General features: G+C 54.7%; 1 protein-coding gene across 1 annotated transcript in view; it reads left to right on the top strand.

The window, feature by feature from the left end:
- The first annotated feature begins 1,390 nt into the window (after positions 1–1,390).
- Positions 1,391–21,567, top strand: part of PHACTR3 (phosphatase and actin regulator 3) — a 210,027-nt gene continuing 189,850 nt past the window's right edge. The window contains exon 1 of the mRNA XM_026503833.4: positions 1,391–1,508. Coding sequence (XP_026359618.2) covers positions 1,391–1,508 — 118 coding nt within the window. The remainder of the gene's footprint in view (positions 1,509–21,567) is intronic.

Here is a 21,567-nt window from a genome sequence, read left to right as displayed (position 1 = left end):
GAGCTGTCTGAGGGGCTGAGACTGGATCACAGCGTTGTAGCTTCTGCACTCTGCCTCTGCACACAGCAAGTCTTAGGTGGGAGCAGCCTCCCTCAGTGTCCCTGGGGCCCAGCCATCTGGGCGTCTGGTGAAATGCCCCCTCCTCTGGGCACCTTCCGAGGCCTGGCTCTGTGCCAACCCCATCCTTCCCTGCACCTTCACTGGGCTTTCCTCTTTTCATTACCCTTCCTGCCCCCAGGCCTTAGCTGGAGACACTGGAGTTCCCTGTGCTCCCCCCACGTCACTATCTGGAATGGTGAGAATTGCTCATTAGCACTTTGGAGGGCACCTCTGTAAGTGGCAGCCCTAGGGGGTGTCGCCTTCACTGCCTGGCCCATCAACTCCATCAAGGCGTCTGGGGGAAGCATCCCTGGAAGGCAGCAGGGGCCTCTCCTGCCTGTCTCCTCCCAGGCAGGGGGCTGAGGGCCTGGAGGAAGCAGGGGTGGGCAGTGGAGAAGGGGTTAAGGTTGCAGGGCTAAAGCTCTGGAGGGCACCCCCGTCCACCATGGTGGAGTCTGGGCAGCAGGACCTACTGGCCTCCGCATCCCTAAGAGAGGGAGGGCCAGGGAGACCAGCTAGCTGCCTGAAGCCGCTGGGGAGATTAGGCCCTGCCTCCAAGGGAGGCACCCTCAGGGTCTCCTCCCCTCCCGCTGGGGAGGGGAGGAAGTGGGAGTGGAAGCATTCTTGTTTCTAGAGCTCTGCTGGGGTGGGGGGTGGGCAGTTCATAACTCATGATCGGGGCCCCCCACCTCCCTTGGGCAGGCAGCAGGCAACCCAGGTATTTGAGACCCCTCCCCATCACCACGCTGGCTCTCACTCCCCTCTCTCGTGACGTCATGCTCCTCTCGCGCGGCATGATGGGAGAATCCTAATGTTTTCCAACAGATGCTCCAAGAACAGCTTTCAGATTAAAGCAATTGCAAGAGCAAAGATTTTCCTTTTTCCCTTTTTTTTTTCCGGGGGGGTGGGGGGGTGGGGTGGGGGGAGGGAGCGCCCCCAGAAATTCCTGGACATCACCCCCTGCCCCAAGCACGCAATAAACACTGACAAGAAAAAGTTTTTATTTCCTGGTTCAACTTTTTTTTTTTCCTGGAATATAGACCGAAGAATGGGAATAAACACGAATAAATAGCAGAGCGAGGCCGCGCGCCGGGATGCGCCTGGTTGCAGCCGCGAGGCCATTGTCTCACCGCCCTGAAGCCAGCCTGGCGTTGTCCCCAGGCTCCTTCCCTTTCCCTGTCCTTTTTGATTTTCCTTTTTAAAAAGACGCCCCCTCCAGCCCCCTCGCCTGTGACCTTGGCCGCCTCGGATGCTCTGATTCCACCAACTTGCCCCCGCGCCGGCCAGGCCCATGGCCGCGTCCGAGGACGGGAGCGGCTGCCTCGTGTCGCGGGGCCGCTCGCAGAGTGACCCCAGCGTTCTCACGGACTCCTCGGCCACCTCCTCCGCCGACGCCGGGGAGAACCCAGGTAACGGGGCCGGGCGAGGGCGGCCGGGCAGGTGGGCAGGCCGGGGGTAGGTGGCGCTGGGTTCGTCCCCAGCGCCGCTCCGCGCCGCGCTCTGCAATCGGGAAGCCGCGCCAGGACTGGGGCGCTCGGGCTCCGCAGTTCGCGTCCCCAGGAACGCGGCCGGGGCGCCGCGGAGCCCTTTGTCCGGAAAAGAACCGATTCCCCGGGCAGAGCTGGGCGCTCCGCATCGGCCCTCCTTGCAGGCTTGTGGGCTCCGCGGTCCCCTCCGAGGGGCTCCCCTGCCTTGGGTGCTGACCAGTTGGGGGAAGAGAGTCAGACCTGTGGCCGCCTCCGCCAGTGGTGGCTCCGAGCTCTGCCTCCCTCCCCGGGGCCCCGGCGGCTCCGGCTTGGGCGTCCCCGCCCGGTCAGGGCAGCGCTCCCGCGGCCGCCGCGCACAGGGGCTTCGGCTGGACGCCCAACTCTGGCGGGGCCTGGCGCACCTGGGCGCTCCCGCCCGCCCGCCTCTCGGGACAGGTGTGCCCGGCGGAGCTGCCGGCAGGGAGGTGAAGGGCGTGCGCCAGGACCGAGCAGGTTTCATTGAATTATATGGACTTTGTCCACTCCCCCGCCCCCGCCGCAGCGTTGATTGTTCAGGTGATAAATCCGGTTACAAAGGCGTCTATAGGGCTTGATTGATTACTTTCCAGAGAGGAAGAAAGGCCTAATAAAGCAGGAGGGGGGTGGGCTGCGCGGGGCCTGTCACCATGGAGACGCAGGAAGCAAAGTGATCATTAAAACCTTTCTCCACCAGAAGGCAATTTTCACTTCACAGAGAGAAGTCTGAGCTTCTGAAATGTGGGGTTCAAAAAAAGAATCAAAGCTGGTGTTTTGGTATCAAGCCACTGGACTCAATTTCCTATCTTAGAGAAGCACAATCCCCTCATAGATGATGTTTTGACAATAAGTTGCCCTTACCTTCCTTAGAAGACTTATTCTCTCTAAATGCACTGGCCCCAGATGGGGACTTGATCACGTTAAATGGTGGGCATCAAAATCAAGATAATCCCTGGGGCCCGGGTGAACGCAGGCTTTGTGGGGAGGGATTCCTTCACTTGACTGGAACACATAGGAGCTTTACTCTCCAACTACAAAGAGGGACCTATTAAAGGCAGCTCTTTGGGCACCAGGGCCCAATTTGAAATTTTAAACAATAAACCCATGCAAGGCTTGTAAGATTTCTTTGTTAGGACTATTGACACTGTGTCATTTGGTCAGACTAAGGTACCAGCCGAGGAAATCCCTGGCTTTTCTACATCTGGGAGGGCAAGTTAATTTCCTTGGAGTTTCAAGCAGAGCCTGCCATAAGCCGGCCCTTAAGGCTTTAATTAATCCTTTTACTAGGAATTGGGGATTAAGCCTTCAGCACTCCATGATGGATTGGTTTTCTCTGTGTTGGGGATGCTCACCCATGATTGTTCCAATTATGGAAGTTGAGTGGCTCGTCACGAGAGAACCCTTCCCAGCTCCTTTTGTCTCCCTGGCAGTAAAAGGAAGCAAACTTGAAACGGAAATTATGGAGGATTTAGCTTTTTGGCTGTCTGTGAGTTGATGCCTCCGTGGGTGGAACAGAGGGCTCGGCAGGTGGCTGGTGCCAGTCCACCAGGGAGAGGTGGAAGGGCTTGGGTGGTGACATGATGCCGTGGGAGGGCAAATGCCTGAGTTAGTCTCTGGCTCAGATGGTCAAAATGAGACCCTGAGAGCAGATGTCTGAGGTGAAGAGTCTACAGGATGTATAATTCTGTAAGGGTAGAACCTTGCTAAAGATATCAAGCAATTAAGTATTTATGGATTGTGTTAAGCAGAGGAGTTCTGGCAGAAAGAGGATCAGAATCTTCCAGTTGGAAGCAGCCCGGAGCTTGAAGCAGGAACAGTGGACTGGGGGAGAATTTTCTATAACTACCTTGCCTGGTTGGCTTGGCATGCTTGCATACCTCTTTTGATGGGGGACTCACTTCTTCCTGGTGCGGGGCATGCTTTTCTTTGGACAGACTTACTTAAAAATTCCTCAGATGGCTCATTGGAGGCTGCAGCCCATTAGTCCTGGTGGGATCGTCTCATGGTACGTGCTGCTGGGGGTTTCAGAGAGCTTGCTTTTGAGGGCAGTTATCACACCGATCTGCGTCTTTTCTTCACTAGGGCTGAAAAGTCCCAGCCCTCATCTTGCCCTCCCTTCAGGACCTCTTCATTGGTTCTCCTGCTGCTCTAAAGACCTACTCCTGGAAGTTGAAGCTAGCGCACCAGCTGCAGAATAACCCAGCACAAAGTCAAGGAGAAGAGTGGCCTCCTTTTATCTGGATTCTAGGTTTTTATAAAACAGCCCAAGGTTGCATTTATCCTCAATCCCCCAAATGCATTTTTTTTTTTTTAAGTAGGCTCCATGCCAAGCATGGAGCTCAACGTGGGGCTTGAACTCACGACCCTGAGATCAAGACATGAGCTGAGATCAAGAGTTGGACACTTAACCAACTGAGCCATCCAGGTGCCCCCCAAATGCATTTTTCATGCATCAGTATTCTCTTAATAAAAACTCGGAACATTCTCAGGAAAGTAAACAATCCCTCTCTTCAGAGGTTACCACTGTGATGAGTTTAGAGGAGATCCTCTGGACCTTTCCTATAGGTTTATGGCTGCATGGTCTTGGAAAAAGGCTGTAAGAAAACACTGTATATAAGGTTCTTCACCTTGTGTTTCTACTCCACACTGGGTCTTGGAGGTCTTGTCACGTGATCTATTTCCATCTCCCTCTCTTAATACCTGCATAGTATGCCAAGGAATATATTTTTCAGCGTGCCTATTTGTGTTGTTTCTAGTTTTCACCCATCACGGTCCGCCTGGCTGTGGTTACCGGGCAAAGCCTCCTCGTGCTCCCGTGTAAATGTCCGGTAGGGCGTGTCCCATCTTATGGGATGTCTGGGTCACAGGGGACCCACATTTTCTTTTTATGATACTGCACCCTGGAAAATGTACCAATTGACATTCTTTCCAGAATGTCTGAGAGTGCCCTTTCTCTGATGGCTTGCCAACGTCTGAGATCATCAATCTCCTTTTCCCCCGCACAAGAGTGACAAATGGTGGCTCATTCTGTTAATTTGTGGCTCCTTGATTGCTGGTGAGCTTGAGCAGCTTTTTGTGGCCTTATTAGTGCATTAAATCTCTCAGTGGCCGCGTCTGTGGCCATGGACTGCGTGGCGGGATGAACGGTGCTCCCTGAGGGCCTGTCCTTCCACTCTCTCCGCATCATCGCTGCGTTAATGATTCCGTCTGCACCCTTGACAGGCTCCTCTCCGTAAATCTCTACTCTATACCCACAGGCATGGCTAGGCCTTCTCCCCAAATTGAGCTTTAAACAGGGAAGGCAGCACACCCATGACCTTTCCTCCTTCTGAGGAGTTCCTACTCACAGGGACTTTTGTTTGCCCTTAGGCTTCTTTCAGCCCCTCTGCCCCAGGCATCTGGGTTGGTATGATCCCACACAGAGAAGGCGCCCTGTGACCTCCTCCTTGTCCAACCTGGACCACCTCCTCAGCCTTCTCTGTCTTGTCCCCTGACTGTCCTTGCCCCATCCCTTGTCCCTCTTTCTGACCCTCTCTTCCCTTGGAGTCTGCTGCTTTTCGCTCTCAGGCTCCCTGCTTACCCACCTCCTTCCCTTCTTCCCAGCAGGGCACACTGGGGTCCCTGCAGGCCCTTGGCTGCCTTCTTTCTCTACTCTCTGCCCCTCAGGGGTTCCCCAGTGCAGGACCAGATACTGGGCTGAGAGTTAACTGGGACCACCTTTTAAATGCTTCTGTGGGGGGCGCCTGGGTGGCACAGTCGTTGGGCGTCTGCCTTCGGCTCAGGGCGTGATCCTGGCGTTATGGGATCGAGCCCCACATCAGGCTCCTCCGCTATGAGCCTGCTTCTTCCTCTCCCACTCCCCCTGCTTGTGTTCCCTCTCTCGCTGGCTGTCTCTCTCTGTCAAATAAAATAAAATCTTTAAAATAAATAAATAAATAAAATGCTTCTGTGGGGCCTGGCCATTTTCCTTTGTAAAGATTCTGCTCTGGAGGGCCAACCAGGTGGGGGACCTTTGACTGAGGACAGGCTTTCTCAGGCGTGGCACTGCGGACACTTGGGGCCGGTTCCTGTCTGGGGTAGGGGCCGTCCTGGGCACTGTGGGTAGAATAGTCAGCAGCATTCCTGGCCTCTATCTTCTAGATGACGGTAGCTCCCCAACCCCTAGTTATGGTACCCAAAAATGTCTTCAGACATCGCCAGGTGTCCTCTGGGGGCAAAACAGCTCAGGTGAGTTCACCTGGGGAATCCCTGAGTCTAGCGCTCAGCCATGGCCTCAGTCTCTCTGCTGACAGTTTCCGTGTGTGCGTGTTCCCATGTGAGTGTGTGGGGGGACCCTGCCCTGACCTGACTCCTGAGCTCTAGACCTCTGTGTCCCGCTGTCCCCTTCCCATCCTGCAGGTCTCGGGCTGATGTCACCTCCTCAGAATGCCCTCTTTGTCCCCCCGGTTAGATTAAGTAGATACCCTGCCCCAACCAGCCCCGTTCCTGGCCCTCAGCTTGATTCTCTCATGGTTCATCTCTGCCTGGGATCTTGGGGTCTGTCATCCATGTGGCGTGTGCCCCTCTCGGCCCGGAGCCCAGCACGGACCTCACATGCAGGAGGCTCTAGTGAGCACTTGTGAAATGACCGGATGTAGGCACCAGACACAGGGTCTTAGCTGACAAGGCCTGTGGCTGGCCAGCTGGACCAGGCCCCGGGAAGAGCCGCTCAGGCACAGTCTGAGGGTGGCTGGGGGCCAGCAGCTGCACTCTTCTGCAGGGGCACACCCACTTCTGGAGGGAGAGGAGTGTCTCAGAGCACCCTGTGTCCTCCTGAGCTGCAGACTGACCCAGGGACACATTCCCCTTCCTCCCCGGGGGAGCACTCTTGCTGCTTCCCTTTCCCTGTCATTGGCCCCTGGGCACTGAGTCCCAGGTCTTCTCGTCCCGTCCCCCTGCCTGGTCCCGCGAGGCAGGGCAGGGAATTTTCCAAAGTGTAAGCCGGGTCTGGTCTGCAGCCCAGCGGCCTGGTGGTGATGAGGGAGACGCACCCCGTTTCTGCCCTTCTGCATCCTCCTCGGCTCCGACGCTCTGCTCCCGGGTCCCAAGTCCCGGCGATGTCCCTGTGGCCCCTGGCAGAGTGTCCGCGTGGCTTAATTAGCAGCAGAGCTATGCGGTAATTACCTCGTCTGCTTCTTTGGGCTTATTAGAAATAAAAGCTGGCTGCTTTGAAAAGATACGGAGTTTAAAAACTTGAGTTCTTTTTCTGACGATAAAAGCACTGAACAGAGAACGATTGGATACTTCTGAAATTTCTGTTCCCTGCCCCCTTCTCACCCAAATGCCACGCAGAATGCCATGAGCAGGGAGGGTTTCGTCGAAGGTCAGCCACCAACTTCAGGGTCCCGGCTTTCCCCCTCTCCACTCTGCGCCCCTCTTGATCTTTTGCCAATTGCCTTTTCTCTGTGACTCTTTGAAATGATCTCACTTATTTATGTGACAGCCTAGTTTATTATGTCTCTCCCTCTAGACAACACTGTCCAGGACCGTAACCAGCGATCTGTAGCCATTTAAATCTGAGTTAAATAAATTAAAATCAAAATTTCCTTTCCTCAGTTGCACTGACCACATTTTAAGAACTCAATAGCCACATGTGGCTGGTGGCTGCCATATTGGATAGTGTGGATCTAGAACATTCCATCCCACAGTGTTGGGCAGCACTGCTCTGGACTGCAAGCCCCCTGAGGGCTGGGCCTTGTCCACTGTCCTGGTTATGCCACACCTGGCTGTTTCCTGGGGAGTGTTTGTTGATTGAATGAGCACACCAGCGTGGGATTGTCACGGTCCAGAGCTGTCCTGCTAGAGAGACCCTTGGCCTTCTTCAGTCTGATCTCCTCATGTTGTTAAGGGCAGGATGTCCAAACAGAGACCATTTCATATCCACACAAAATTCATTTATTTCAACTCAGTGAGCTTCCCCAGAGGAACTAAAACATGCCATGTTTGCTTCTTGCCGGATGGCTCTCTGAATGGTTAAGGGAACAGTGATCTGCAAATATACTTTGTCTGGAGCTGGATGGATGGGTCCAAGTCCTGGTTCTGCCACACACAGGTGAAGTGACTTTGGGCAAGTCACCTCACCTCTCTGAACATCATTTCCTTCCTGTCACATAGTGGAAGTGTCCCTAACTCCCGGCAGGTGAGGCTGACTGAGCTCTTGTCTGTAACCATGAGTAAATTTTGAGACACTGGTCATTTTCATTGGTTTCACAGCTTCGAGGAGCCAGAGGTCCCCTCAGACATCCCCTGACCACCTCTAGATCATTCCATCTTCTGTGAATAAACTCAGGAGGCAGAGAACCCTGTGAAGAGAGTGGGAAGGCATGGGAGGGACAGCTCCCGGGGCCCTTAGCAGCCCCTCCTATAACGGGGTCCATGTCGAGGCTAAGCTGCTGGCTCTCTGCACTTCATTTCCTCCACGTGTGAATGTGGGTAAGCCTGTATTGAGCCCGCAGGGCTCGTCAGGACTCAGGGCCCCGCAGTGCATCAGGGTCCATTCTCAGGGCACGGTGATGAGGAGGTCCTGGTTCTGAGTCAGACTCCGGTCTACCTGCATGTTTGCTGCAGGGATGGCCTTGTGTGGGTGGGCTGGCTCTAGCAGTCTCTTTCCACCCAGCCGTTAGCTCCAGACCTCATCTGCCCTTTCCCAGAATCACTGTTCTTCTAGGGCCTTTCCTACCTCCACAGCTTCCTCCCCGTGCAGCCCCAGAGCCTCCTCCTCAGACGCTGCTCCCTCCCTGTCCAGCCCCAGAGCCTCCTCCTCAGATGCTGCTCCCTAGCTGTCTGCCTGCTCCCTTCCCAGACTGCAGGCCACCCAGAGTCCCCTCACCTTCTCCAAGTTACCGACTCTGGTGCTATAATTCTGGGACAGCATCTTGGTGGTCTTGAAATAAGATCTGAATGTGTATTTGGGGGGAGGGGGTTTCACTTTTGTGAGTTTGCCTGACGGGCCCTTTCAGGGAAGGACACCTTCTAGAAGGACACAGCTGAGCCATTGTAACACTTAGGGCTGTGGCGTGGTCACACCAGCTGCAGCTGCCCATGGGGCTGTGAAAGGAGGGAATGTTCTGGACCCCCCATTGGTGCTTCAACCAGACAGTCATTTATGGGGTGGACATAAAATGTCACAGGGAGAGAGACGAAAGGAGAAAGTGTGAATATAACCAACGGATATCAGAGGATTTGGGACTTATTCTTTTGCATTTGCGAGGTGGGAGCTAGTCTATGTCCTATAAAATCGTTTCACGTGGGGCCTGAGCCGAAGGGTCTACAGGAGCCGCACCCTGGCCAGCCGGCGAGTCAGGGAGTGGACTGCTCACACAGAGCCCGTTAGGGCCATGTGGGAGCACAGGTCCAGGGCTGCCAGATAACCCTATTTATATCTGGAGGCTGGACATCCAGATTTGTATGTGAAATGTGATTATGAGATATTGTCAAGTTTATGATTAGGGATTGGTTTGGTGTCACGTACTAGGAAAGCTAACTAGCACTGGCTAAAATAAGATCCGGGTTTTCTTTTGTGGAAGTGCAGACAGCACACCCGCTTCCTGGTGGCAGGGTCGAAGGCTCTGTGACTTTCTTGCGAGCTACTGGTTCCGGGGTGGTTGTTGCATCTCTATCAGCAGATACACCTTCTGGGCACAAAGAAGGGGATGGTGACAGGTTGAGGGGTGTCCACCTGCTGAGTCACGACCCTGCTTTCCTGGGAGCCCTACCAGGGACATCCGCTGGCCTCCTTGGCAGGTGCTGGGGGGCTGGGAAATGTGGGGTTTTGTGTGCTGGGTGTTTGGTTGGTTGTTTTGGAGAGGTGCATGGCTGCCTCTCACAAGAGCAGGTAAAGAAGGGGAGAGTCAGCCTGGCTGTAGGTAATCAGCTGCAGCCTCTGCCATGGCAACCTAAAAACAAACAAAACCCCAACCCAAACCAAGCATCTGGGGCTGCATGTGGCCTGCAGGCTGCCCTTTGAAAATTATGGAGAAGGAATCTCCAGAAGGCTGAAGCAATTATTATGTTTCATGACATTTCTTCATTGAGAAATTAAAGGTTGGACTAAGATGTGTGATCTAAGCCTGAACATTATGTCCACCCAAATTTTATTTGATTATATTTATCCCGGGTACAAGACTGACAAGGTCACTGGCCTTCACGGAGCTGACAGTCTGGTAAATTATTGATAGCTGCAGTGAAAATGTGCATGTTGTCAACTCTGTTCCAGGCGGGGCCACCAGGCTTCCTTCTGTTTCATCTTCCTCTAAACCCTTGAGGTAGCACTGGGGGGCTGGGGAGGCCGAGTGCCCCACCGTGGGCACATTTGCAGGAAGAGGTGGCTGGGGGGAGGAACTTGAATCCAGGGAGTTTGATGCCCCACCCACCCACCTGCCCAGACCACTTCCTGCCCCGCCCACTTCCCCCCACCACTCACTCCCGGCCCCACTCATCCCTGTCCATCTGAGCCGCTCCCTGCCCCGCCCACTCTGCCCCACCCACCCTGTCCGGTCCCGCCCACCCTCTACCTCACCCAGGTCCATTCCAGCCACTCTCTGCCCCGCCCACTCGGTCAGCCCTGCTCATTCTCTGCTGACCCCTTTATACGTCTTACCTGAAGGGCTTCAGTCTCTTAGATGGAATAGGTTCTAGTGTTTCCTCCCTTTCCTGGCTCAGGCAATCCATCTGATGGACATCTATGTATCTGTAGTTATATAAACACACAGACGCAGACAGACTCTACCATTTCCCAGTTCATTTAACCAGAATGGCCACCAGGATGAGATTTATTTATTGAAAGTCAGGCAAGGTGATGGCAGAGAATCAGCTGTCGGCAGAGTCCTTGAAGGTTTCCTCTTTAATGGGCTGGGGCCATGTCCTTGTTTGTTCAAGCAAGTTACTGGATGGGTAGCTTGGCAGTGCACCTTACCTAACGGGCACGGCACAAGTAGACTGCCGGTGATCAGTGGACGGTCACAGAACGAACCTGCCAAGACCCAAGTGGAGGACTGTGGCCACGTGGCTTAATAAATATACTTATTATACGTTGTTATGCAGTTGTTTTAAATGTAACACTTTGTTAAAGTTACCATCTGTCTCGATACTCTTACTAATGAGTTGTGTTACTACTTATTTTTTTGGTCCCACTACTTGGAAGTTTGTATCCATGTGCAGAAAAATTTTTGCCTTGTTGTAATCACCAGCTCAGGGGATTTGAATCAAGTCAGAGAGATGTGCCAGAAATTATCTTTTTGCTTCCCTTTGGCAGGAAAACATTGTCTCGGGCAATGTTAATTCGGGGATGACTGTGTTTCTGCAGTCACATGAGTCGGGTTGTTGCTGACCTTGGCACATTTGTCAGCAGGGTCTTTCGTGCAAAGCTCCTGAGCACTCGTGAGCATCAGAGCCATCTCAGCACCTGGGTGCTGCTGTGCTGGGGTCACCTGTCCCTGCCCCACATTCTTTATTTTCTTGTTAGACTCCACGTATGGTGGGGGTTACAGGTTCTCCATAGGGAGTGCGTGTATATGATCTTCCTTGAATCCAAGTTTATTTACATACAGAAGAAGATGGCCTTAAGACATTACTAAAGTAACCGTGGTCACACATTGAGACAGGAGAGACGCAGACACAGCAAAGTCACAAAGGTCACAAAGGGGCTATCGGTTTCAGGAGACGGGGAAATGCTATCTATTATCATCTTGGGCTTGTGACTCTTGGGTTATTATTTCTGTGCTGACATAGTGACACTGCTGTGTGCAGGGAGCACGGTGTGGGGGCTTATCACCCACCCGGAAGCTCTCGGTTTGACGAGCCGCACTGACAATACCACATACACAAGTACGATGACAGGGTCCCTATGTCCTAAGCACCAGACCTCTCAGATTCGTCCCCTTCTGTGTTGTGTCTAGTTCATTCTCTACTGAGATCCATGGTCCGCAAGCAGGTGTCCGCAGGCTGGCAGGTCGAGGAACCAGGCCTCTTCTCCATGTGTACCTCACCCTCCATGGACCCAGCAACGTTGTCTCTTGGCAATGGTAGAAATGCATGGAGCCTCTCCGGGTCTAGAGCCTGCATTTCTGCCTAATTCTATGAGAGTGGACACAGGGGCAGTGTAAGGCCAAGGAGAGGGAAATAGACCCCACCTCTCGATGGAAGGAGCAGGCAGGTCACAGTAGATACCTTGCAGGGTGGAGAACAGGCCCATGGTGCAGTCCACACAGCAGGCTTGTTTCCCTTCCTAGACCTCCTGAGCTCTCAGAGATGAGGGGCTCAGTCAGATCCACGTCAGCGTCTCCTGCTCCTCTGACGTGGCGAGCCCGACACTGGGAGGCCAGCAGACGAGGTCTGGAGGGGGCCTGGCAGGTACATGGACTCTCTGGTGTCAGACTGCCTGGGTCTGCATGACTGAGCCTCAGTTTCCCCATCCGTCACCTGAGGATGACTTGTAGAGGTGCCTACCATGAAGGGTGGTGGTGGGGTCTGGTGGGCTGGTTTCTATGAAGCGTTTAGCACAGTGCCCATCACTACAGAGAACCTTCCACCCAAGGCCTTTGGTGGCCCCTAAGCATTTTAGCCAGTGACAATGGGGGGCTCTGGTCCTTTGCAGCATGGAGGCTCTGACACCCACGTCTCCCGCTGGTGTCCTCACTATGTTGCCAGAAGAGGTCTTCCTGGCCTGAGGTCAGCACTGCCCGGTGACAATCAGGCATCCCTTCCCACCTTCACACCCTTGCCTCTGGTTGGCCCTGGGGCTGCTTCACGGGGTCGCTGGAATGGCAGGGACACTCCTCTGGAGGCCCTGTGCCCATCCTCCTAACTGGGGAGCTGGGCTGGGGAAATTAGGACGTAACAGGCCCAGGTCAAGGGCAAGGCCCAAGGCCGAGTCACAGCCCCAGCTGGGACGTTGTGCTGTGAGCGTGCCGGGCTGATGATGCTGGAGGTTGGCCTCGGGCTCAGGAGCAGGCATCGGACAGCGGGCCCTCCTGCTCTTGTGTGTTTTCCTCCTCCCAGTCCTCATGGGTAGCTGGTTCTGCCTTCATATAAGCAACGAAAGATTTAGGGATAATGCATTATTTTGTCTCACTGTTTTGGTGGGAAAGGTGAGCAGCAGGGGACGTTTAGTAACAAACTAAGAGCCCGTCTCGCGGTTCTGGTCATCTGGGCAGCCCCTTGGGGGGGGGGGACAGGCCCGTTTGTGTCGTCTGGGGGATCTAATGGGGCTTGCCTTTCCTTAAGGTTGTTACTGCAAACATTGGCGACACCTTTCCTCTAATATTTTCCCAACTCTTCCCCATTTTCCGGGAACTGTATTGGTTCCTTTTTTCTGTAAGGATTTGTGTTGTTCACTGTTCTGTTCTCAGCTCCAGAACAGTACTGCTCTGCATGGACGTTCAGTGAACGCTGGCTTTGTCTTGAATATATGGTAATGACACCCTGTGGCCCCTTCTTCCTACTCGCAGGGACCCTTGAGGAAAGTAAAATTGAGGGGAAAAAAATCCCCCAACAAAGAACAGCGACAACAGGGCATGAGGACTTCAGGGCGAATGGTCTTGCCTTTTCGGAAATTCCAGGAGCAGGTGTGAAGGGCAGCCACTCGGAGCCTCACTTCTTGGTGATACACATTGCTAAAAAGAAGCCTACAAATTTGGTAATAATTAGTCTCTGTGTGGTTTTTAAAATGAACTAATGACAGTTTATTCCAGGAGGACATTAGCTCAGAGCAGCTGTTCCCTCAGGGAAATAGAGACTCCAGTCTCTCGTCTTATTTTTCTGGTTCCTTTTCCTGACCCTGGGCAGAGCTGACATTGTAGCTCTCATGGTGGACTCTTGGGCTAGGGGACCCAGGTCGCCTCTCCCGTTGGCACCCAGGAGCCCAGTTACCAAACATTTCATGGGGTGTGACTCTGGTTGTTGCAGAGAGGGTGTTAGACGGCTTCTCCCCCCAGAGAGTGAGAGCCTGGGCTGGGAAAGAAGAGGCACAGAACATACGTGTGATGACACCAGGTGGCTGATTGCAAGTGGGGACTCCCCTCGCCTCCCCTCCACTTCCCCTCCTCCCTCCCTCCTGTCCAACACACCGAGTGCCTTCTCTCAGGCCAGGTGTGATGGCAGGGACAGGGACAGCACGGACAGCAGAGGCATTGCCCCATCCCATGGGGTAGTCTCATGGGGGGTGGGCTGGGGCTGGGTTGTCCCTCAGGCGAACACTAGTCCCACCAGGGGGAGGCTGCCCAGGCTGGGGGAGCTCAGGGAAGGTGTCACTTGAGTCGAGAGCCAAAAGGTGGGTTGGAGTGAACCAGCCCAAGTGGGAAGGGCAGGACTTTCTGGGTGGAGAAGGTGGTCTGTACAAAGGCCTGGAGGCGGGAAGGCGCTTGAGGGGGGCTCAAGGGACTGAAGTCGGTCAATGACTGGAGGGTGGGGAGGAGGGGGAGGGTGACGGGATGGTGCCCAGGAGGGGCCAGGGGCCTGTGCCAGGGACTCCTGGGCAGAGTGGGGGGCTTGTCTGCACCGGCAGAAGCAACAGGGAGCCTGGGGCGAGGAGCCTGCCTGTCTACGTGTGTGTGCACATGTGTGCGCCCGTGTGTGAGGGAGAGGGAGGCCGAGAGGTGGTTCTCAGGGCCTGTGAAGAGCTCCAGGTTTCCAGCCTGCTTGTGCCTCGGGCTCGCAGACCCCTGTGGGGGTGTTTGTACGGACTGTGCACAGACGTGGCTCCCTGGGGTTTCTTGTGGTGGGATTCTGCTGTCTTCTCATGCAGGGAAGCCTGAAATGAGGCCTCACTCCAGGGATTGGTGGGGCCATCACTGTGTAGTCCCTGTCACCCTTGGGAAGCTTGGGGACCATCCCAGCCTCGGACTGGGAGTGTGGTTGGGGCACCTGCCATGCGCCACCTGTTCTCTCTCTCTCTCTCCTGTGATGAGGGATCTGAGAGCCCATATTTGCTGGCCATCTCCCTGCTATGGGTGGTCTAGAAACCCTCTATGTATTTCTCCCAGTGGCCTTTCTCCTGCGGAGCCTGGGCTCGGGATGCTGAGCACGGCCCCCGTGCCCTGAGGTTGGCGGCTCGGTGGGCGTCTGTGCTGTGCGCAACGTGGGAAGAAGGTGGGCAGGCCTAGAGGACAAAATAGGGTCTCCTCCCCAGAATCACCGGAGGTTTCAGACTTCTTTCTCCCCCTTCTCTCCCTCCCTTCCTGTGTTCCCCTCCTTCCTTCCATCTTTCCTCCTTACCTCCTCTCCCCTTCTCCCTGTGCTCCTCCCTCCTGCCTTCCTGAAAAGAAGAGGCAGTCGTGGGGAGAGACACACGGTCAGAGACTCACCAGCAGCTCTTTTAAGGTCAACTTGCCATCTGTCTTTGAGGCGCTAACGTTCACATAGCTCCTTGTGCTGACTTTTGTCAAAAGTCATTGGAGGAGGAAGTCTTCGCACACGTGTGTGTGTGCATGGGTACGCGTGTGTCCATGTTGAGTTACTGCTGTAACTTCTCATCTTTAAAAAAAAAACATTTGAGAGAGAGCGCATAATCTGGGGGGGTAGGGGCAGAGGGAGAGAGAGAGAATCTTAAACAGACTCCCTGCTGAGCTCAGAGTCCCCATGCCCGGCTCAATCCCAGGACCCTGAGATCATGACCTGAGCTGAAGCCAAGAGTCGGATGCTCACCTGACTGAGCCACCCAGGCGCCCCTCTCCTCATCTTGTTTAAAGGCCTTGGGTGGGAAGGGACCTGGGCCAGGCCCCAGCGCACATCCTTCCTGCAGACAGCTGGAGCCAGCACCCGGTGTCTACACGTTGGTCTTCTGGGCAGGGTCGAACCCCAGCCCTGCCGGTCGCCCCTGGCTGGCCTCGGCAGCTGCCTGCATCAGGCCGGGCTTAGTTTCCTCCTTCATGCACAGAGAAATGACAGTTCTACCTCTCCGAGAGGTCGTGACCTTGGCCCAGTAGGTCAGCCGTAACTGGCCTGCTGGTACCCGCCCATGAGTGTCAGCCAGGGAAGGCGAAAGCAGGGCCCCAGGGAGCTCACACCCTCCTCCTGGTCCCCACCAGGCGGTGCGAGTCTGGGCAGGGGCTGTCCTGACTGTGGAGGGCGGTGCTCCCTGTTTGCTGGGGCGGCCTCAGAAAGCACCGGAAGGCCTTGTGTCTTTGTCGCCCCTCCAGCTGCAGGACAAGCAGGGTCAGAGCTCTCCTGGGGGCTGAGCCGGGCGCGGGTCCCACGGGCAGCAGGGTGCACACAGCCAGAGCACTCTGGGCCAGGTGCTGTTACTTGGTCCCAGGACCCCGCGTCCTTCCTGAAAGCCGTGAGCTGCCGTCTAGAGGAGCCTGAGCTCACCCTGTCGGAGAACACTCGAGCTAATATGCAATCCCGTTGTTACAGTTATTTTGAGGAGGGCTTCTGCACGTGTTCTCATTTTTATCAGCTTAGCTTCGACCAAAACGGTCTTCAGCAAACACTCAGAAGCATGTTTACATGGGAGGTGTAAGCCGTGCAAAACAATCTGCCCTCCCCACCCTGGAAATACAGGCAGGAGAAGGAAAACAAATGTTTTCCATGGGAGATGGCAGATACCGTTCTTTAAAAACAAACAAACAGGTTTTAAACGGGAAAGTGGTACACGCACGTGTCGAGAAAACTCCGTGACGGCGGGGACGGGACGCGGTAGGCTTGGGCGTGCCGGCTTGGCATCATCGGCCGGGTTGTGGTCTGTTCTAGCCACTGTTTCTCCTCTCTGGGCCTCAGTTTCCCCACCGTGGAATGGGGACACGGTGGTCATACCCGCCCCAGGTGGTTACGGTCGGCATTCAGCGAAGCCGCGTGTCGGGTGCCCGGTGCCCGGCGCGCCTTTGGCCGGCACTGACTCTTCGTTGCTGTGCCAAACACGGGGTCTCGCCCGTGCTCCCAGTCTCCCTCCCAGGGGCAGCCATGATGAGCTTTTGTATGTGCGTTCAGAAAATTTCTCTGCATTCTTTTCTCTTTCTTTCTTTCTTTCTTTCTTTCTTTCTTTCTTTCTTTCTTTCTTTCAAGATTTTATTTATTTATTTGACAGAGAGAGGCAGTGAGAGAGGGAACACAAGTAGGGGGAGTGGGAGAGGAAGAAGCAGGCTCCCAGAGGAGGAGCCCGATATGGGGCTCGATCCCAGGGACCTGGGATCATGCCCTGAGCCAAAGGCAGACGCTTAACGACTGAGCCACCCAGGCGCCCCAACTCTGCATTATTTTCTTATCATCTTTTTCCCGTTGTCCACCTTGCTTTTTCCTCTTTGAACTGTGTCTTGAAGATAAATAGTGGCATGAAATTTGAAAGGTAAGTAGGAACGAACTAGAATTCTAAGGGGTCTGTTCCAGGCAGAGGGAGCAGCGTGGGTGGTGGCCCCGTGGCAGAAGGGGGCATGCGTGTGAGCGTGGGCCAGAGGGCTGGTGCGTGGGGTGGGGAGATGGGCAGGGGCCAGCCCAGGCGGAGCTGAGGCTTGTGGTCTGTATCCTATGAGCAATGTGGAGCCATTGAAGGTTGTGTGAGAGGGTGACCCGTTGGTCTGGGACTGGGAAGAATCCGTCTGCCTCTGCTTAGGGGATAAATGGGTCGAGTGTGTGTGGAGGTTGTTACCTGAGAGGAAGCAATGCGGAGACGTAGGTGGAGGTGGGAGACACAGGATGCACACTGGGCGTGCGGGGCAAGGGAGGGAAATGCGGGTGACCCCCACACGGGTGGCCTGTGCCCTCAGATGGGAAGGTTGAGGAGAGCGGTTTGGGGAAGGAGAAGAGCTCGAGTTTTGGAGACAGGCCGCGGCCGATGCCAGGAAGGAGCCGGGCGCGTCAGCTGGGCAGAGAGCTACATCACACTGATGTGCACATTCGAGGCTCCGTGCTTCCTTCACCCTGTCCCAGGGTGTGGGACTCGGGGAGTGACTTTCAGTGTCACACCGACTCTTTCCTGTCGGGTTATACCGGGGGACCCTGACCAGCCAACCCGCCATTGTCCGCCTGCAGTGCAGCCATAGTGCTGGCTGCTGGGGACACAGCAGGCCCCCCGTCCCCACGGAGCTGGGCTCGGTGACCTGTGCTGGCCACACAGGTGGCTTGTGTCCAGGTCCGAATTTAAACTCCGGGAGGGGTGGGTCGGGGGGGGGGATGCTGAGTTAGATTGTGTGGCTTTGAGTCCTGAGTCTGGGTGACCTCAGCTGAGTTACTTGCCCTCTCTGTGCCCTCCTCCACCTATAAAAAGGGGACAACAATGTGATTCAAGTTGTTTCCAAAGGTGGCCACAACCATTACCTCCGACCCCGCCCCCACCCTTTTGCAGTATCACTTAGCCCTGTCCCCCGTCAGGAGAGGTGCTGTTTCCTGCCCCCTTGTGTCCCCTGTCACTTGCTTTGACCAACTGGTGCAGCGGAAGTGACCCAGTATGACTTGTGGGCGTAGAACTTAGAGCCCGTGGCCTCTGTTGTAGCCTGTCCAAGCTGCTGGGCAGGTGCTGACTTTTCAATACCATTTCTCTGTTTCTGGCTGGTTCCGGGTCTGCCTTGAATTTGGAGGGTTCACCTGTTACATTTGTGACTGTGTGCACCTGCTCTGTGTTGATGGATATGATGGTTTCTATCTCGAGAACCAGTAACAGGGAGATCTTAGTGCTTGTGTAGTGCTGGGGAGAGGCCAGCCCAAGGCAGAAGTGCTGGGGAGAGGCCACTGGGGCTGGGCTGGATTTTGAAGGGCATTCAACTCGGGATTCTGAGCCAGGAGTGTTCTTTGCAATCCCCTGTGGGGAGCTTAAAAATGAAATCAATCTGAACTTTCCCCCTGGAATTTGTGACTGGCAGCCATTGTTAACAAGTATTTATTGGACACTTGTTCGTGCCTGTTGCTGTTTTGGGTGCTGGGGATACAGCAGTAAAGACTATGATGTCCCTGCCTTCACAGAGTGAATCGTCTAGTAGAGTGAGGGGAAACTGATCGGAAAGATACAGATGTATGGTGTGACACTAGGGAGTTATACATGCCCAAAGCCAGGCTGGAGGAGGGAGAGTGGTAGGGAGGAGAGGCTGGCTATTTTTAGGTAGCGTGGCCAGAGATACAAGGCAGAAGTGAAGGGATTAGTCATGTAAATGCCTTGGAGAATAGCCCTCCAGGCAGAGGAATTGCAAGTGCAAAGGTCCTGAGGTAGATGCGTGCTTGGAGTGTTGGTGAACAGGGGGACCAGGAGGCTTATGTACAGTGAGTGATGGGGGACTGGAGGTGTTGAAGCCAATGAGACTTGGTGGCCAGGGCTGGGATGCTGGGGAGGTGCTGAGACCCCACTGGAGGCTTGGGCTTAGTTTCCAGAGCTAACACTTGGAAGGGGGTTGACCTAGCCACCGTGAGGGATGAGACCGTATGGAGTAAAGTAGGTCATGTCATTGGAGATGGTAGTGGCTGAGAGCACGCTCTTAGTAGCTGCTCTTTTGGGTACCTGCCTGCCGTTCCCTACAACCACCTCTGCCTCCATCTTCAGCTGTGGTTCCAACTCTGCCCACAGGGCAGGCGGGCAGCAGGCCACGTGCCGGCGCCCTCCAGGCTGGTCCCGGCACCCAAGTGCCACGGTGGCCTGGTTGCTGTTACTGTCATGTTGGCAGCTTGAACTTGGCCACAGAAGTATTTACACCGTGGAAACAGGCAGCTGCTACGTGCCCACTCCCCTGTCCCACCCAGGTGGTGGTTAGACACGTACCAGCACCCAGTGCTAGGACCCCACCTCGGGCATGTACTGGGGGCCCTGGACCTTCTCCCCTGAAGCAGGGGCGTGGCCAGAACATCAGGGGAGCTCACGCCTGAGGGCTAGTCCTCAACTGAGGGGGTGGGGCAAATGTCCTGGCTGCCCATCTTTTGGATGGGCATTTCTCAGAGCTCGTGCAGAGTAAACCCCCTGCTCCTACAGCAGTGACCTTGAGAATGCCCCTGAATGTATTCTCCTGCTCCCTGACTCCCACTTTCTGGGACCATCTTCCAAACAGGCTGTTTATTACGAAGCCCACCTCCGGCTCTGCTTCCAGGGAAGTCAAACCAAGACGGTAGTCGAGCCAGAAGCCGTGAGACGGGGCCACAGTCTGGGTGTATTTTGGAGGGAGAGTCCCCTGGATTTGCCGAGGATGAGAGAGGAGTCAGAGCGAACCCCGAGGGTTTTGGCCTGAGCGTCTGGAAGCAGGAAGCCACTCTGGACGGTGGCGGGGGGGGGGGGGCGCGGGGGACACAGTGAGAGCAGGTTGGGAGTCTGGGCAAACTGATGTGCCATGCAGTTTCGGACAGCATCTGATCCAGGAGCCTATCAGATGCTTGGGTGGAAACGGTGCAGAGTTGGGAGAGGTGTAGACACACCCCTGGGATGAGACAGCACTGAGTGGTCAGGGCCCCAGCCTCTGACAGTCAGCTGTGCCCTCCTGTCTGAGAAGCATGGCTCTCCCTCCCCTCCCCCCTCCCTTCCTGTCATCAGTGTACCTGAATCCCTCTTCTATCTATGATCCATTGTCTGTTTACCTATCTGTAATCACCATCTGTATACACATCATCTGTCTCTCTCTCTACTGACCTGTCATCTATCAATCTATCAACCCCATCTCTCTATCATCTATTAACCTATATCTGTCATCTCTCTACGAATCATCTGTCTGCCATGCTCCTGTCCATCCGTCCATCACTCACCTCCCTCCAACCCTTCCTTAGCAGTCCTGCCCAGATAGAGCCTTGCCCCTGCTTGAATGCCCCCAGGGACAGGCAAGTCCCTACTTCCTCATGCTTCTGCTTAGAAGTTTCCAAATCCTGGGACCACTTGAGTGCAGTGTGATGTGGACACCGTTCTTCTCTCCCATTTCCTCACCCCAAGATTTATTTACACTCTCCACTTGCCAGGAGAGAGGCACTTGGGAGTTCAGAGCCGTGCGTCCCCTGGCAGGGCAGCCCTCAGTGAGCTGGGGAAGAATGGGGCCAGTCAATGCGGGGGGGGGGGGGGACCCCCCACCTCCGCTGTAGCTTCCCTCCTCTTGGCTCCCTGGGCAAAGGCGGCTTTGTGCTCCGCGTGGACAAGGCCCGCCATTGAGGCAGGCCAGCGGACGCCGTGGAACAGCAAAGGATGGCGAGAAACTAAAATTAGGCATTTCACAGAAAGCGAGCCCTGCGCCCGGTCTCCGCGGCGAGCCCCTGCGTGCCTGCGCCTGAATGAGCGCTTTGCTCTCGGCTGCGCCTCTGAGCCCGGCTTCTCTCAGTCCCAGGGAGAAAGCCAGCCCTGTTCCCTCCTGGGGCTCTGGCTGACAAAATGAACAAAAACACAAAGAAATGCAAAGTGGTTCATTTTCTCCTGGCTGCCGGTGGGCCTCCAAACCTGCCTGTGGGGTGTTCTGGAAGGTTCCCTACAACTTATTTGCAGATGAGCCAAAAGGAGGCTGGCTTCCATGTTAATAAGACAAAGGAAAGGGGTGGCCTGTGAGCAGCTTGAAAGAGGCAAGAATTTGTTTTTTAATTTTTTTTTCATTTTCTAAACTTTTTATTTTGAAATAATTTTAAACTCACGTGGAAGTCACATAAAGTGGTAACGCCGTAGCTCACACAGGATGCTGATGGACAGCAGGAGACTGCCCTTGGTGCAATATACCAGCCTGACCAGAGGCCGGAGCCGATGTCACCTCGCTTGACCTGCATATTCTTGGGGTCAGTTGTGTGAAATTTTATGACATTTACAGATTTACCACCAGCAGGTGAGACTTTACTTTTAGATTGAAAGCATTTGGCTCCTTATTTTTATTTTATTTATTTATTTGTATTATGTTATGCTAGTCACCACGCAGTAAGAAAATTGGGATATCAATTAAATAAAAGATTATGCAATTATTAAAATGAAAGAAAAGAAAAAAAGAAAAAGAAGCATTTGGCTCCTGTGATGACACTGAGGCCTCAGGGCTGCTGGTCCCGGGCAGCAGGAGGTAGGCCC

Source organism: Ursus arctos, unplaced genomic scaffold (assembly GCF_023065955.2).
Source record: "Ursus arctos isolate Adak ecotype North America unplaced genomic scaffold, UrsArc2.0 scaffold_16, whole genome shotgun sequence".
NCBI lineage: Eukaryota > Metazoa > Chordata > Mammalia > Carnivora > Ursidae > Ursus > Ursus arctos.
The sequence above is the reverse complement of the archived record's forward strand: the minus strand, read 5'-3'. Positions and strand labels throughout refer to the sequence as shown.